At 42.0% G+C, this 17,940-nt stretch overlaps 1 protein-coding gene across 4 annotated transcripts in view; it reads left to right on the forward strand.

Moving 5' to 3' along the window:
• GDAP1 (ganglioside induced differentiation associated protein 1) overlaps positions 1-17,940 on the forward strand; it is a 50,003-nt gene that overhangs the window by 13,414 nt on the left and 18,649 nt on the right. For 2 of the 4 annotated variants that reach the window (XM_059893340.1, XM_025001727.2), the window contains exon 3: positions 8,553-17,793. The exons of 1 other annotated variant lie outside the window; for it this stretch is intronic. In XM_059893340.1, the coding sequence (XP_059749323.1) occupies positions 17,677-17,793 (117 nt within the window). In that variant the 5' untranslated portion in view covers positions 8,553-17,676. 4 annotated transcript variants of the gene reach the window in all.

Consider the following 17,940-nt stretch of genomic DNA (forward strand, 5'->3'; position numbering starts at 1 on the left):
CTTCCTGAATGTTACAGCCCACGCTAAATTATGCCTCATTTCCACCTCTGATCCATACTAAATATTCCTTCAGTACAGATACTTCATTAAAGTGCAGGTAAGAGTCCCTTGGCAAGCATTTTCATTGCTTGTCCAGACTCCACTTTTCCCTGGCAAAATCTCCTGAAGAGGCTTAGTCACATACATTCTGTGAGCATCCCCTGCATCCTAATGTATTTCTGATGAAGAATCATGTCTGTAGGACAATTTTCCAAACTCCCTTGATGTCAATCATCAGGGGGTACTTGTTAAATAAACATGCCCAGGTCTCTTCCTTGGTGAATTCTGCTTCAGTGGGTTTGAGCTCAAATCTGTGATTTTAGTAAATACTCTGAGTCTTCAGGGAAACATTACTGTAGGGTCATGTAGCCTCATGTAGGCTACCTTAGATTCCATAAACTGATAAAGTGAATTCAAAGTTTCCTGATACTAGTGATCCTAATATTGGTTTCTCATATGAATTCTTCCTCAAAGTGCTTTGATAATTGTAAACAATATCCTCTACATTGTTTAAAAGGCAAAATTTAAAAGTCCTATGTAAGTGAGTGGTTGCTAAGAGTAAGTGTACAATAGACAGTGAATAATTATCAGTAAAAGAAGTCATTAATGAGGTGACCTTGAAACCCAGAACTTAACAAAAATCTGATAATTCTAAACCAAATCAGTTGGTGGACTTGTGAAGTCTCCATTCCTTTCCCAGTGACTTTAGAGTATAATCCCTTATTGGTCATATCATTTGTAATTATTTTCTTCTATTCAGTAGGTTGTCTTTTTGTTTTAGCAATGATTTTCTTTGCTGTGCAGAAGCTTTTTAGTTTTATTAGCCCCCATTTGTTTATTTTTGCTTTTATTTACTTTAGGAGACAGGTCCAAAGAATTACGGCTGTGGTTTATATCAAAGAATGTTCTGCCTGTTTTCTTTAAGGAATTTTATAGTGTCTACTCTTATATTTAAGTCTTTAATCTTTTTTGAGTTTATTTTTGTATGTGGTATTAATGTTCTCATTTCATTCTTTTACATGTATCTGTTTCAGTTATCCCAACATCATTTGCTGAAGAGATTTTCTTTTCTTCATTGTATATTCCTTTCTCTTTTGCCATAGAATAATGGACCATACATGTGTGGGTTTATTTCTGGGCTGTCTGTTCTGTTGCATTGATCTATGTTTCTGGTTTTGTGCCAGTTCCATGCTGTTTTGATTACTGAATCTTTGTAGTATCGTCTGAAGTCAGGGAACATGATGCCTCCAGCTCTGTTCTTTTTTCTCAAGATTACTTTGGCAATTTGACATCTTTTGTGGTTCCATGTACATTTTAGGATTATTTACAGTAAAGTGACATGTTAGCTAGGCTCTGAAGGATGAGGAGGAGATGGCCTGGAAAGTAAGCAGGAGATCAGCTGGAGAAGAGGAAACAACTCTGAGGTAGAAAGAGCTTGGCACACTGAAGTAACTGAAGACAGGACAGTATGCTTGGACTCACTGAGCAAGGGAGAAAGAAGATCTTGGTAAGAGACGTTGGTGGAGAGGGAAGCAGCCACCAGGGCCTTGTTGTGGTCGAAGAGCTTTTAAGAAAGGATGACTGTCTAGGCATTTCCCCCATAGCTCGGGGTAGGGCAGAGAAAGGAAACGAGAAAGAAGGGTAGTATTGGAAAGAAAATATGAAAAAGGTATTAAAACCAGCCCCTCCTTTCTGATTCTGTGAAGCAAAATGTGACACCCCCCCCCCTCCCCGCTACAGAACAGTGTTTTTCAAACTTAAGAAATGCATCAACAGTTTTTGAAGAAAAGCAAAAATTTATCCAGACCTCTTGCCCATGGTGGTTTCAATAATTTTGTACGTATTTATATATTCATTATATACATGTACTTAAATATATAAACCATCAGATAAGGTATACCTGCTTAGAATTTATTTAAAACATAAAACCAACATAAATTAAGAACAAGTAATTTTGAAATTAGCAACCTGAATTTAATGTGACAGATGATGTTTTGATGAAATAAGATTACTGCTTGCATTAAAAAAAATTTTTTTATAGCATTTCCCAAGGAGTCACAGTTTCTCCTGATTCAGTAAAGGCATCCTGCCAGATGCTGTTGAGGACTCGTCTATAGGATTTCTTAGGAAGTCTTTCTTTGTATAGAGTACTGGCACACCATTTGGCTATTAGTTGATGGATATATGTCATTTACATATTAGGTGTGCCTCTCTACTCATTGCTGCTGCTAAGTCGCTTCAGTCGTGTCTGACTCTTTGTGACCCCATAGACGGCAGCCCACCAGGCTCCACCATCCCTGGGATTCTCCAGGCAAGAACACTGGAGTGGGTTGCCATTTCCTTCTCCAATGCATGAAAGTGAAAAGTGAAAGTGAAGTCGCTCAGTCATGTCCAACTCTTTGTGACCCCATGGACTGCAGCCTACTAGGCTCCTCCGTCCATGGGATTTTCCAGGCAAGAGTACTGGAGTGGGGTGCCATTGCCTTTTCCGATCTACTCACTAGTCAGAAACAATTAAAGTAGAAAGACTCAATGGCAATGTCTGCCTGAACATAAACACAAGCTTAACCACCAAAACCAAGTGATAGTCCAAAGAGATGAAAAATCTAGAGAAAATTACCAGACCCCTTAGAATACATGGGTGAACTCCCATAGGTGTGTGGACTTTTGTTTGGAAAACAGTTTCAAATATGAGAGCCAATTATCCCCAGAGACTTCCTAGAGGAGGGGAAAATAAAAGGACACTATTCGTCCCCACATAGAGCCATGGAGACAGAATAAATTGTTCCTTCCAACTTTCTAAAAAGGGATCAGTGGAATCCAAGGTTTGGTAGGGTCAAGAGGGATCATTAAGATTTGAGTGTAAGGAGAGACCAACCTGGGTGTGGTCACAAGTCCCTGTGGTTCCTACTATGGTACTCAGGACAGACAAGATTAAAAAGAGGCGTCTGAGATGTCTCTGCCTCCTGGCCAGTTGGCTGAAAAAGGCTTACAGCATTAGCCTCCCAAGTCAGGTGCACAAACCTATCCAATGGGGTGTGGGAAGAAATTATTAAGAGCCCTGGGAGACCTAAGTCCCAATCTCTGAGCCTCTCTTTACCAAAATCTGTGTAAAATAAATCAGGTTTTTCTGTTGGAACTAGAGAAAGCAATCCAGCCTCCAGGAAATGAAAATATCCCAATGTTTAGGAAGGCAGACTTGGCTGAGATGCATCATTCTAGTTCTCATGGTCCATCACTGGGTTTCTGGATCTAGTGTGCAAACATTAATTACACCAAGTAGAAGAAAGGTTTCCTTGCCAAGCTGGTTCTTAGAACTCGAAACAACAGCTTCCACTTCGGCAACGCTGTTGTAGCACTAGAGTCCTTTGTGCAGAAGACAGTGAGAGGCGCAGCGTGTCAGAGAAAACACCGACGTGTTACTATCGCAGTGGAATCTGGGGAGAGTTAAGACTGGGTTTTTTTGTTTATTTTAAAAAAGTGTGTAAAAATATTCAAAGTTGAAAAATTGCATTTGAAGTTATGATCGTTTCATGTATTCATATAACCAAAACGATTGTACTGAAAGTGGTTTCTGTGTTATAAAGTTTTAATTTTACACAAGTCAGGTACTCAAAGTAAATTTTAACCCTTAAAAAAAAAAGGTGGGTGCTCAGTTGCTTTAGTTGTGCTTGACTGTTTGCAACCCTATAAACTGTAGCCTGCCAGGCTCCTCTGTCCATGGGATTCTCCAGGTAAGAATACTGGAGTGGTTGCCATGCCCTCCTCCAGGGGATCTTCCCAACCCAGGGATCCAACCCATGTCTCCTGCATTGCAGGCAGATTTTTTACCCACTGAGCCACCTGGGAAGCCCCCCAAAGGTGGAAATGTATATAGTTATTAACAATGCCATGGAAATATTTCCCTTCTCTTAAGGAAAAGTAAATTTCTTATCAGAATATCTGGTTGACCCTGTAGTTAGATAAAATTTTGGAGAAACAGACCAAAAAAAAAAAAAAAAAAAAGAGTAGCTCTAAAAGAAATCTGAGTAGGGGCTCTGTAAAGCTGAGAGCTCTCAACAATTTGTGTAATTTACCAAATGCAAAGAGTAACCAGTAAAAGAAATGTGTAGATAAGGTAGAAAATCATGTAGTGTATCACTGTAAGTTGATTAGGTTAATATATATGAAACTTCAACCAAAGTTTTACTGTTCCAGGGTGTTAAAGTCTTTCACCTATCAATAATATCCATTACTTCAGAGAGAGGGGTGGGCACGGTACAAAGAACTAAACTTGAAACTCAGCTTGAAATCAAATTTTAACTTTAAGAAAAAGATGCCAAGTCTAATATGTGTACTATTCAGGCTTTGCTGAGAAAAAGAAGTCATTTGTGGGATTCCCCAAAGTTATCCATTGGAGACTTGAACACAAGGTAACACAAGGTGTTTTCTGTTTTTTTTTAATCTAAAATGAGAGTTATTGCATTTCATGCAGTTTGAAGTCCATGCAGCAAAGGAGACTAGCACAATTTTTAATGCATTTAAAAATAAAATAAAGTTGAAAACAGGGGGAAGGGGAGTTATGCACAAAGTTTTAGTCTCCTTGGGTCCCTGGAAGAGAAGGGTTTGGGAATGAAACCATCCATGGTAAACTCATCTCCATGGCAAATGGGTCTTGTAAATGCAGGGAATGTTCCCACAGCCTCTGGAGGAAAATCCACAGAGCTCTGGGCAGGAGCAGGGCCCAGGGAGAAGAGCACTAGTGGAAAGGAAGCTACACACATCGCCTAATTTCACCTGAGGGTAGAAGAAGGTGGCGAATCCTGGGGCAGCGGCTGTTCTGAGAGTCGGGAGACTACACACACCCCTGGGGAGATCTGCTCCTAAAAGAAGTGGTGGTAAGAACCCAAAAAAGTAAAACAAAAGAAATATTTCTTAAGCTCAGTCTTTGAGAAAATGCCATAAATATGTTATTTAATATTTTCATTTCATAGCATTGGACACATAGCTCAACATATTGAAATATTGATTCCTTGGAGAAAAAAAAATGAGAAAAAAGGAAATAAAAAATATTGCATCTTTCTGTTGGAGGGAGGATATAGGCTATATCACCCTCCCTGGTGGCTCAGATGGTAAGGAATCTGCCTGCAGTTTAGGAGATCCAGGTTCGATCCCTGGGTTGGGAAGATCTCCTGCAGAAGGAAATGGCAACCCACTCCAGTATTCTTGCCTGGAGAATTCCATGGATAAAGGAGTTTGGCAGGTTACAGTTCATGGAGTCGCAAAGAGTTGGACATGACTAACACTTTCACTTTCAGGCCATGATACCAGAGCAGTTTGGAGAAGTCTGGGAGAGGATGAATGGGAATGAAAATTCCAAGACATATTCCCAGATATACAGAGACTCAGAGGCGGAAGGGTTGCATATTCTACTTCTTTCCTGGATGTCTGGGGAGAAGGGTGGCAGCACTTCATCAGAGAGTTGGAAGAAACGCTGGACAGGCATTTAGGACAGAGGCATGTTAGACATGATTGACACTGATGTGGGTCAGGTACTTGTTCCCCAGCTCTGTGAATCCTGGCAGCTGAAGCCTCACATCTGAGTCCTTCTCCAAGCATTGTTGTTATTGTTTAGTTGCTAAACTGTGTCTGCTCTTTTGTGACCCCATGAACTATAGCCCGCCAGGCTCCTCTGTCCCTGGGATTTCCAAGGCAAGAATACTGAAGTGGGTTGCCATTTCCTTCTCCAGGAGATCTTCCCGACCCAGGGTTCAAACCCACATCTCTTGCATTGGCAGGCATATTTACTACTACTGAGCCACCAGGGAAGCCTTCTTCACGCACTGCCCTTAGCCAAAGAAGGCCTCTTAGCCCAAGAAGGCCCCTTAGCCCAAGGTCAGGTGAACTCACTGAGCAGCACGTATCCAATGATTAGTCCACTGTGGGGGATGTAAAGTTCTAGACCCCATGTCTCAATTGGAACAACTATTAGATTCCCTCCCAGCTCAGAGATGCCAGCAAAATCAGTTTCTTTGCAAGTCCCTGGCAATCCTCACTTCTCTCTCTGCTCAAGCCAGCTTCCCACACTCTCTTACAAGTGTTGTTCTGAAGAACATTTGCCAATAAACCTTCTCTAGGCAAATCTCAAAGTCTGTTTCCTGGAGAACCTTAACTACAACAGGTCTCTTAGGTCTCTCTAGCTCTGCTGCTTGGGGGTTGAAATATGGAGGAAGCCACAAATGAGTTCCCCTGACTCAATGCTGGTAAGAATTATGAGCAAGTGGACTGCTCGTGGGTTTCCTTGGTATGGTGAGAGGTAAGGTTTTAGGTGGATGTCACAAAGGCAGGGACTGGATGGAAGATATGGTTGAATTTGAGAAGATCAGTTAGAGGCAAGACAGAGTCAGCATTGTGAGGGAGGGCTGGGGTGGCCACACACTGCCCAGGCCTGACCATGCTGGAAGAACTGGCAAGTTATGAACCCTTCAGTACATGCAGCAAGGCCAGAGGTCAAGTCTCAAAGATCCAGCTGCACAAGACACCTTGTGAGAGACCAGTGAGGACCAGGGGATTGTTTTCAAACCGGATGTCCTTCTCTTGAGGTCAGGTGAACTGTACACCAGCTGAAAATTAGAGCCATTCCTCGCTCTCCCTACCACCACCAGAGGGAGGGGGAAGAGTGACTGAATATTTCTCCAGAGAGATCTGTATTCTATGCGAGGGACTGAGTTACACCAAAAGGAACAAAATTAAGAGTATTTTCCACTATTGGTGGTAATGAGTCTTCAGAGCTGTTAAATGGTCCTAGAGAAATAAAACAGTTCCATTTTTACATGTCTGAGGTGTGATGGTCCAGGAATATGCAACTAGAAAGAAGGAAGAAAGACCAAAATCATATTAGGGCAAAAAAGCCATAATTGTGATATGTGTATGTATATAAGTGAAAGTGAAAGTGTTAGTCGCTCAGTTGTCTGACTCTTCGCGATCCCGTAGACTGGTAGCCCGCCAAGCTCCTCTGTCCATGGAATTCTCCATATATATACATGTGTGTCTGTGTGTATGTGTGTGTTAGTCGCTTAGATCTGTGTCTGACTCTTTGTGACCCCATGAACTGTAGCCAGCCAAGCTCCTCTGTCCATGGAGTTTTCCAAAAAAGAATACTGGAGTGGGTGGCCATTTCCTTCTCCAGGGGATCTTCCTGATCCAGTGATGGAACCCAGGTCTCCAGCTTTGCATGCAGATTCTTTACCATCTGAGCTACAAGGAATGTACATGTCACTTTCTTAAGAAGAAGAACCAGGCCTTGTAAGGGCTTTTACTGAACTACTCCCATAATTTATGGACATTTCAGGTGAAAATTAGCTGAGCTGCCAGCTGATAGTGCACTTTAGATACTACCCTGGATGTTGGAAAGGCATTTCGCAGGGAGACAGCCAGAAACCTCCCAGTCTGGAGCACAATTGCATACTGTGATTTTGAGAGTGAACAGACCGTTTGAAGACCAGCTACAGTTGAGCCAAAGGAAACGTGCTAGAGAGAGGTTAAATTTCCCTGCCAGTAAATGACAGCACAGCTCCTGTCCTCGGGCTTTTAGTTTTTCTAACTGTGTTTACATATGTATTTTTCTCCTATTTAATTCTCACCACAGCTCTAGGAGGCGATTACTGCTATCATCCTAATTTTACAGAGGAAGTGGAGGCTTAACGAGGTCCCACAGCAGCCAGCCAGGGCTCAAACCCAGGCAGCTGGCTCCAGGGCCCACGCACCTACCTCTGCAACCCACTGCCTCCCCTAGAATGTTCTGCTGCCTTGTATGTGACAGAGTGGAATTGCAGCAGGGCACATGAATCCGAAGAGTCATTTTAGCAAAGCCAGAGATAGAACTGTTGCCAAGGGCAGACGATGGATCAGCCAGGTGAGCCCAAACAGAGTGGTCACGAGTTACAGTGGAAGATTTGACCCATCGGTAATGAATAGGGGTCAGTGGTAAAGACAGACTCCCTCTCATTTGGTGCAGCGTGCAACACATGCGGTAATTAGTTATTTATGTACCTAAGTTCTTCATTTAGAAAGTCTGTATATAGTTACTTTCTAGGAGCCCTGTCACCTGTGCCCTGCACCATTGTATCCTTAATAGGAGTTTCTGTGGCTTGTCAATTAGTCCCTTTCACGTCACAAAAGAGGAGTGGCTTAGTAAGGAAGAGTCTGAGGCAAGCAGAAAGCTTCAAGTGTTCTGGTAACATGTGGACACTCCCAAGACTCAACAGTGGAATATTCAACATTTGCCAAATCTCCAAGCCATGTTTATCAGCCAGATCATTTCCCCACCACCTTTATTCATGTTTTCTTTCCTTAGCAAAGTTACCATCAGTAGCAGCTTATGGTAACAATGGGATGCTAATAGTACCCGTTTAAAATACAGAACGGCAGAACTTATAACTTTTCATGCTGTAAAGCAAATAGGTTCGGAATACTTCAGAACTTCTCGTTTTAACTTTCCTCCTGATAGAATCTATTTGTATCCATGCTTTTAGCCTCGCAGACTTGGAGGGAGTGGTGAAAGATGAACGGGCTCAGCCACAAGGGGAGAAGAACGTCACCCAGCCCCTAGAATAGCAACAGCAATAAATATGGTCATGTCGCTCTTCTGCTGAGGCCAAAACGACAGACGGGATCACATTTGCGGCACCCAGCGCCTGCTGGCTCTGTGGAGCTGGCTCAGGGCTTTGGAGGAAACATGCGCAGAAGCTGATGCTGACCAAGCGGCTTGATTTTGGAGCTGTGACTTAGCGTACAAAGAAGAGGGGAGCCCACCGCAGAGCTAGGGGGCTCAGCACCCTTCTGGTCACAGGGAGGTTTGTTCTAAATCGGCTTTCCGGACAGCTGGCTCAGGGCTCTGGAGAACTGAGCCCAGAACTTCCCCGCATGTCTGCCTGAGAACTCGCTGTTATCTGCAGCTGCCGTGGCCGTCAAGGCACATGCGTAACGAGGAAGGTGAATAAGAGGGCTCTCGTTGGTCATCAGTTATTTAAAGCGCGCCCATCGGATTTCAGCCACTTCATTGTACAGAATCAGCACCTTTGCCCCAGCAGGTCTTGGAGGAAGCAGCATATCCTTGCCTTCAAACCTTCCTGGTCTCCCTTTGCAGACTGAGCACTGGTTTTTCACCATTTTTTGCAACTCCAAGTGCTAGATCTTCCTATGTCCCTTTTCATGTGTACTTCAGTTTCATATAATATATGGCCACGTCCCTGGGTGGTTATGGTTTTTCCATCTTTACATTCTTTGGCCACGTGGATTTGGTCAAATTGGGCTTTTCCATTTTTGTAACTTGTGTACAGCAATAGTTTTTTTTAGGCTGAAAACAGTTTAAGCTAATATATGGTCCTGACTTTTTTCTATGTGTTTTAAAAACTAAACCATCACCTGAATTTGTTGAGTTTTCCTTTTTCCCTTAAACTTTCTTGCTCTAAAAGGATTTCATTTCTTATATAAAGCCCAGCTCCTTCTCTCTGGATCTTTCATTTGGTCTCTCCAACCAGTCCCAAATGTCATGCAATAAGTCATTGGAAACAGGTTCACGGTGGTCATGTGTCGCCTGTCTCCCTCGTGTAGCTTTTTCTTTTAATGTTTAATTTTAATTTATTTATTTGGCTGTTCAGGTCTTAGCTGTGGCATGCAGGATCTTCAGTTGCAGCCTTCGAACTCTTAGTTGCAGCGTGTGGGATCTAGTTCCGTGCGTGCTCAGCCACTCAGTTATGTCTCGCTCTTTTCAAGTCCACGGACTGTAGCCTGCCAGGCTCCTCTGTCCATGGGATTTTTCCAGGCCAAAATACTGGAGTGGCTTGCCATTTCCTCCTCCAGGGGATCTTCCCAACCCAGGGACTGAACCTGAGTCTCATGCATTTCCTGCATGGGAAGGCGGATTCTTTACCACTGAGCCATCAAACCTGGGCCCCCAGCATTGGGAGCACAGAGTCTTAGCCACTGGACCACCAGGGAAGTCCCTCTTCATGTCACTTCATGAACACAGATTCGGTTCCCTGCTTTCATCTGTTTCAGTTACTGTACATGCTTAGGATTTAAATGAATCTTTCTCCATGGATCACAATATTGCTTTTATTCAGAAAATGCAGTATGTAAAAAATGAAAGGAAATATTGCTTTAGACTTTGGTATTGGAATGTAAACTTCAGCACTCTTTTATTGTCACTATTATCTCCTGCTTCTTTAGGATCTTACTAAGACTAAAGAGATAAATGAAGTAGCTTTTATAGCACTAGCAGTCATGTTTGTTCTCTCAACGTCCCTGGTGACGTTGGGTGGTTAAGAAAAAAGAACCACGCTAGTGTGTTGAAGTCGGTGCCAAAGGAACAGAGATGACAATTTGGTGCCTGGGATCTGCTGCTGCCCAGAACCTTATCTGGTCCTATTTATACATTCACAAAGCAAAATCCGACTTAGAGCAATCCTTGTAACATTAGCTTTTCTTTCTTTAAAGCTCATGTCTCTGAGCTTTAATGCCATTTTTCTCATGTGGCCAGGGACCATGCGGGCATAAATTAACTTCTCTGCTTATTATTTAGTGACTAAAAGAACACAAAAGCAAGGACACTGGAAAAAGAAATTCCAATGTATTATTAAATATTCTAATTTGAATTACCAGGATAAATGCCAAATGATCATAAATGCCTGGAAAGAGTCCTGTAAACATACAAAGAAAGTGACAGAAGAAGGTGTCCTGGAAGACGACTTGAATCATTTATTGAGAAACAGGAAGAAAAGTATCTTCCACTGTGTGTGTGCTTAGTTGCTTAGTCGTGTCTGACTTTGTCACCCCATGGACTGTAGCCTGACAGTCTCCTCTGTCCATGGGATTCTCCAGGCAAGAATACTGGAGTGGGTTGCCATGCCCTCCTCCATGGGATCTTCCCAACCCAGGGATCGAACCCAGATCTCCTGCACTGCAGGCAGATTCTTTACCATCTGATCCACAAGGGATGCCTGTCTTCCATTGAGAGGAAGGCAATTGGTTAGGATGAAAGGATGATCAATATCTAAGCATACTGTCAATTAGTAAGAAAACATTAACTTCAGGAAACATAACTAATCAAAATGTAATTTCATACATAAGCAGTAAGTATCCTCTATGGAATATGCTTATTTTTTCACATCTAAATATCCTTGAGGCTTTCATCACTGCAAACATTTATGAATAGATCTCTCTATTATTGTAACATTAATGAAAGAAATGTTGGTGATACTATTCAAATACCAGTAGAGCAAGCTGCTAAGTGACTCCTTTTTTTTTTCTCTTTGATTTCTTTACCCTCATAAGTGATATTCACTAATACTAACATAATCACCAAAGTACTTTTTTAGTGACATGCTCCAGTGAGCACAATGTGAAGTCCAGAAATGAACATGGCAGGGTGGGGAGGCTAAGTTGCAGTTTTGGCGCTTACTTATTTGTATGAGTTTGAAAAATTTCCTGACTTCTCTGTGCCTCAATATCCTCATTTAAAACACAGGGAGGATATCTCCCCTGCTCTAGGGGAGTTTGCAAGTGTTACAATAGAGTCCACATACAAAGTCTTCAACATAGGTCCTGATGCTGCTGCTGCTGCTGCTAAGTCGCATCAGTCGTGTCTGACTCTGTGCAACCCCATAGACAGCAGCCCGCCAGGCTCCCCTGTCCCTGGGATTCTCCAGGCAAGAACACTAGAGTGGGTTGCTATTTCCTTCTCCAATGCATGAAAGTGAAAAGTGAAAGGGAAGTCGCTCAGTGGTGGGTCCTGGTGCACAATAAACATGTCAAAAAATACTAGCAACCATATAGTGCAAATGCATCTTTGTTTTAACTGTATGTGTGCGTGCTCAGTTGCTTCATTCGACTCCAACTCCTTGGGACCCTATGGACTGTAGCCCACCAGGCTCCTCTGTCTGTGGGGATTCTCTAGGCAAGAATATTGGAGTGGGTTACTGTGCCCTCCTCCAGGGGATCTTTCTGACGCAGGGATCGAACCATCATCTCTTGTGTCTCCTGCATTGGCAGACAGGTTCTTTACCATCTGGGAAGCCCTTTAACTGTATACTGGTCCATGTTCATGTACATTTATTCTGAAATGTACAGCATTCATCACAATAGAGATGGGTGAGATAGGGTGGACAGATCTGTCAAATCCTTTCCATGAGAATTATGGCTCAAAACAAATTTTCTACTAAAAAATAAAGAATTTAATGCATTGTTAACATTAGTAGTGTTTCTTTGAGAAACTAGGAAACTAATGAAATATAAATTTACAGTAGCCTCATGGTGAGATCCTCTTGAATTAGTAAGTTGCACTTGGTATTAATTATGACTCTTTGCTTCTGGGATGCAAAGAGAGCCAGAGGAAGCACTTTGGAGTTTCAGAAGATGGTCTGGTCTATTCTAAGTTCATTGAGGCATTCGTCTAGAAGCCCACAGCGGGTAATCTACATTTCTGGAGGGGAAAGCAAAGGAGTCTTGATATCTTGCACTTGTAAACTCTAACTGGTGGCTTGGATTCCTGGGATTTTACCAGGCTGTTTTGTAGGAGTGGTTCCAAATTATTTTTTTCTTCCAGAAACCATAAGACAGCCTTTGACATACAGGCACTATTCAGCTCTACAAATTTTACCAATGGGGCAAATTGGAGGTTGAGAACTAAGATGGCTCATCAGTTAAACATTAAACTGGTAGTTTTCAGACTTAACGTGCATCAGAAAAGCCTGGAGGGCCTTTAAAAACATTCTGGGTTCCACCTTCAGAGTAGAAAGTGCAGTTCTAACAAGTTTCCAGTTGATACTGATCTGCTTGTCAAGGGACCACACTTTAAGAAGCACAGTAAGTATAGGAGCTGATTAGAGCTTCGTCGGTAAACTAGTTGGAACCATTGCAATTATATGATAAAATCAGTGTATTTTTGAGGAGCCCATCTTTTATCTCATTCAATTAGATAATTAGTTTTGTAGATACTTGAGAATATCAGTTAACAGGAATTGTACACATTTGAGATAAAAATTCTTGAAAATAATTTCTAAATAAGGACCTCTACCCCTTTTTCTTATTGTAATATATCAATTACAAATCCTATGCTATTCACATGGGTCAGAAAACTGGCAGGGGTCAGACAGGGCAGGCATAATAGATTGTGGGTGCTTAGTAGCTATTATCAGGAGAAAGTGGAGATATTCTATTTTTTACATATGTATAAAAGATTTTTTCCCCTAATTTTGGAAAATTTCATTTTGAATTAGATAGCTTAATTAGTCATATATATTCTCTGAAGAATATCGCCATTTCAGTTTTCTTATTTGTCAAGGGAAAAAAAAAATGGCAAGGGATTGATTATTCTTAAAAAGATAGAGACCTCTTGTGGTCATTCATAAAAGTACTTTCAAAAACAAACCTGGAGTATTTCAGTTTGTCAGAAGGTTTCAAGATCTCTGGCTTAGTTGACATACATTAAAAAATGTTTACAAATATGTATGAATTACCTAATACCTGTCAAAATAGGTAATGTCAGTAATAGAACTTTACATAATGACAACTGCATAAATATATATACATCATTCAGCTATAATAGTTCTATATGATAATTTTAAAATTGACTGAAGCATAAGACATAATGCAAAGTGCACAAACCATTAATTGTTTAGCTCAAGGAATTTTTCCAAACTGAATAGATCTGTGTATCCAGCATATCTGGTAGATTTTCATCATAATTATAGGTAGGTGACTCAGGTTCAGAGAGAGCATGTGATCTGTTATTTCATAGTACCAATCAAATCCATTTTAACTTCAATCACTCAGAAATATTTAAATGAATAACAAATTTCAATAAATATTAACAGAGGACTTCCCTGGTATTCCAGTGGTTAAGAATCTGCCAGCCAATGCAGGGTATATGGTTCGATACCTGGTCTGGGAAGATTCCACACGCTGAGGGCGAACTAAGCCCGTGCGCCGCAACAACTGAGCCCATGCACTGCGATTCCTGAAGCCCTTGCGCCTGGAGCCTGTGCCTCACAGCGAGAGAAGCCGCCGCAGTGAGAAGCCCTCACACTGCGACGAAGAGCAGCTCCTGCTTGTTGCAACTAGAGAAGGCTCTCATGCAGCAATGAAGACCCTGTGTAGCCAAGAATAAATCAGTAAAGTTTTAAAAGTTAACATAAAAAAGAGTCAATTTACTGAGCCATGATCCACAGTCCAGATTTGTAAGTACTGAATTTTGTTGAATGAAATTACCTTTACACAGAATTTTTAGAGCAGTAGATAGGCTATACTTTACTATTGTTGTTGTCTGTCATTGTTTACGGCTGCTATCGGTGATGGTGGTTAGCTACTCTTTTTCTCAATTAATAAGCAGTTTGGGAGCATCTTTTATGTACAAAGCACTATTTTGGATTCTTGGGGATACTAAAATGAATAATACTGAGTCTTTGACCTTCTGAGGCTCAAAGTCTAATGCACAAGAAAGACATGTGAGCAGTAGTTTGATATGGTAGTTTGTGTTCTAATAGACTTGAATATCTATATATCTATGTGGACTACTTTTCAAGAAAGTGGCTATATTTTCCCTAATGTCTACTCCAGCTGTGTAAAGCTTGAAAGTCTACAACTTTCTTTATTTGGTGTAAAGCTAGCATGGTGTTGTAGAAAGCAGTACTTGACTAGTAGTCAAAAAGTCATGTTTGAATTGTAGCTCTTTCACTTACTAGTGAAAACATTTTGAGGCCTAAAGAGAGAAGAGCAAGTGTGATGTCTTCTTAACATCATGAAGGGGCTTTTCCACAAATTCTTTTTGCAGCAACTGCTGTTTTGCAGGCAACATGCTAAGTGCTTTTGAAATGGAGCAGGATCCTGTGGTCTTTGCCCCCCATGTCCTCTGCCTGCCTTTTGTCTGTGGAATAATTTGAGCCAAAGAATAAGTTTAATCAGAGAAGTGAGAACATGTAGAAACAAAGGAAAACAGTCAAAGGAAACCAAATAATAATAATAGTTTAGCCATTAAGTATAGTCAAGGACCTTTAGTTCTTGCTCAAGGGCTATGGATAATATTCTGAGCCATATCCTGGGAGCTGTCTTATACATACTGAAACCCCTACCAGGTGGAAGGAGTTAACTACATGATAACCAGACTATAACCATGACATAAGCTGCTACAACTCTGAGAACTGGTCAAGGAAATGGGAACAAACTGACCCTGAAACTGAAGATTAACTGTACTTAAAACAGTCAAGATGATGTTGGTCAGACCACTGCATGACCAATTTCAAGATGACTATCAGAGATGACTGTGCATGTAGCCACCCCTCCCCACCCCTGCCCTTCTGTCTATAAAAGCTCTTCCCCCTAAAAGGTCTTGCCCCTTGATAGTCCGGGGTGGGAGGTGGGGAGGAAGTTGGCCTTTGGACAGGTGGGCCCCCGTTTCCCACTCCCCCAACTGTTGCAAGCATCCAGAATAAAACTAACTTTCCTTCCCACCAACCTGGCCTCTTTATTGGCTTTTGAAAGGCAAGCAGCTGGACCCCACTTTTGGTTACTCTTTATACACAGTCTCTCAGCGAATGCCATGGCACTCACATATTTTTAGATGCTCATATTTTGCACATGATGAAGTGAAGGCTCAGGAGAGTTCAGGGTAAGAGTGGAGCCGGAGTTTAAATCCCCACTCTGACTGATGTCACAATTTTGCTTTTTCTTCTGCTCTGAAGTGTGAATGGATAAAGAACAAATTTGGTAAGGATCACTTTTGCTGTAGCAGTTGAATTCACGTAAGGGTATAAAGGGACTTCCCTGGTGGCTCAGATGGTAAAGAATCTGCCTGCAGTGTGGGAGACCTGGGTTCAATCCCTGGGTTGGGAAGATCCCCTGGAGAAGAGAACAGCTATCCACTACAGTATTCTGGCCTGGAGAATTCCATGGACAGAGGAGCCTGGCAGGCTACAGAGTGACTTTCACTATAAAAAGGGGCTTCCTAGGTGGCGCTAGTGGTAAAGAACCTGCCTGCCAACAAGAGATATGAGAGACTTGAGTTGGATCCTGGGTTGGGGATCCCCCTGGAGGAAGAAATGGCAACCCATTCCAGTATTCTTGCCTGGAGAATCCCCATGGATAGAGGAGCCTGGCAGACTACAGTCCATAGGGTCCCAAAGAGTTGGACATGACTGAAGCAACTTAGCATGCATGCAAGGGTATAAAGAGATACTATAAAAATCTTTAAACAATAATTACAAAGAACAACAAATAAAGTGTTATAAAGGAGAGGAAGGACCTCGTGAGATTTCTGTCTCTTCTAGGGGCCTTTTTTAGACCTTTCATTTCTCTTAGTACTTGTGTTTTCTCTTAAACTGATAGTTCTCATCTCCACTGTGGTCATCTATTTTGTTGTCCCTGCCACCAGACTTATATCTTGGGTGCCATGTATGAAGAGTTATACATCTTTGTATTTCCAGTGCCCAGTACAATGCTTGGAACACAGTAGATACTCAATAAATATTTGCTGGATGAATTATAACAAGCATTCATTTCACGGTCATATTAATACATATTCACTAAAAGAGAAATTCTGCTGATTTACTATTGTGCTGAATTTTGAGAAGTGTATAATAATGACTAGATTATCATAAAATCATGATTTTGACCATGTTTATAAAGAGAATGTTTATAAGGCAACTGAAATTGTACATAATATTTGGTGTCTACAACATGCTAGCCTGTTTTGGGTGTTTAACATTGTATTTAATTCTCACAAAAACCTTATGGGGAAAATAAAATTATCTCTACTTCAAAAATTGGGAAAATTGAAAAACTAGGAAACAAACCCAAGTAATTCTGCTCTAAAAATTCTGTGTTAATTAACAGGTGCAAACTATTGTATATAGAAGGGGTAGACAGCAAGATCCTATTGCATCGCACAGGGAACTATATTTGATCCTGTAATAAACCATAATGGAAAGAAATATGAACAAGAATACACACACACACACACGACTGAATCACTTTGCTGTGCAGCAGAAACACACACAACATTGTAAACCAACAATACTTAAATAAAATGAATTAAATTTTTAAATGGATAAAAAATTTCTGTATTTAACAACTAGACTTTTAATTCGCATTGTTAAGGAGATTTATTGTTGTTGTTACATGACCTCATAGTAGCATCTTCTAATGAAAACTGATAAATGTTTTGTCTATCAACCTTTCACCAAAGGCACAGCCTCTCCATGAGGAATCCTAAGTATCTTGGGAAACTGATGCTTTTGTACCTGAGCCATCTCTACTCCATCTACAAAACCCATGAGTAATTTGCAATTAACATGTTTCATTACTCATCTTAAATAATCAGGAACTCATATTTTAGATCATTTCCTCTACAAAACGTCCAGTTGCACCTCCCAAGTGACTTCCGTGCGCAGAGACCCCGCCCCGAGTCTTTGCGGACTCGCCCCGCAGCTTTCTCGCCGGCGAAACTACACTTCCCAGTGATCTGTTCGTCCATCCGCCCGCACGCAACTTTCCCGGCTCCGGGTAGCACCCGGAAAAGCTAAACGGCTCTTTGCAGGGCAGTGTGGCTGGAGGAAGTAAAGGACGGACCGGCGAGGCCCTCCCGCTCTCGCGCACCCCGAAATGGCTCGGAGGCAGGACGAGCAGAGAGGGGGAGCGCCCTTGATTGCGGAAGGCAAGTCGGACGCAGAGGTTAAGCTCATTCTGTACCACTGGACGCATTCCTTCAGCTCTCAAAAGGTAAAGGCCTTGGCCGGGCGGGCGGCGCAGATCGGGTTTCAGCACCTGGACAGCTCCCGCTGGGTGCCGCCCGGGGAAGCCCGCCCACCGAGACCTCCAACTCAACCCCTGCGGGCGGCGCGCCCTGTGGGGCAGGGGTGCGCTTTA

This window comes from Bos taurus, chromosome 14, assembly GCF_002263795.3.
Source record: "Bos taurus isolate L1 Dominette 01449 registration number 42190680 breed Hereford chromosome 14, ARS-UCD2.0, whole genome shotgun sequence".
NCBI classification, from domain to species: Eukaryota; Metazoa; Chordata; class Mammalia; order Artiodactyla; family Bovidae; genus Bos; species Bos taurus.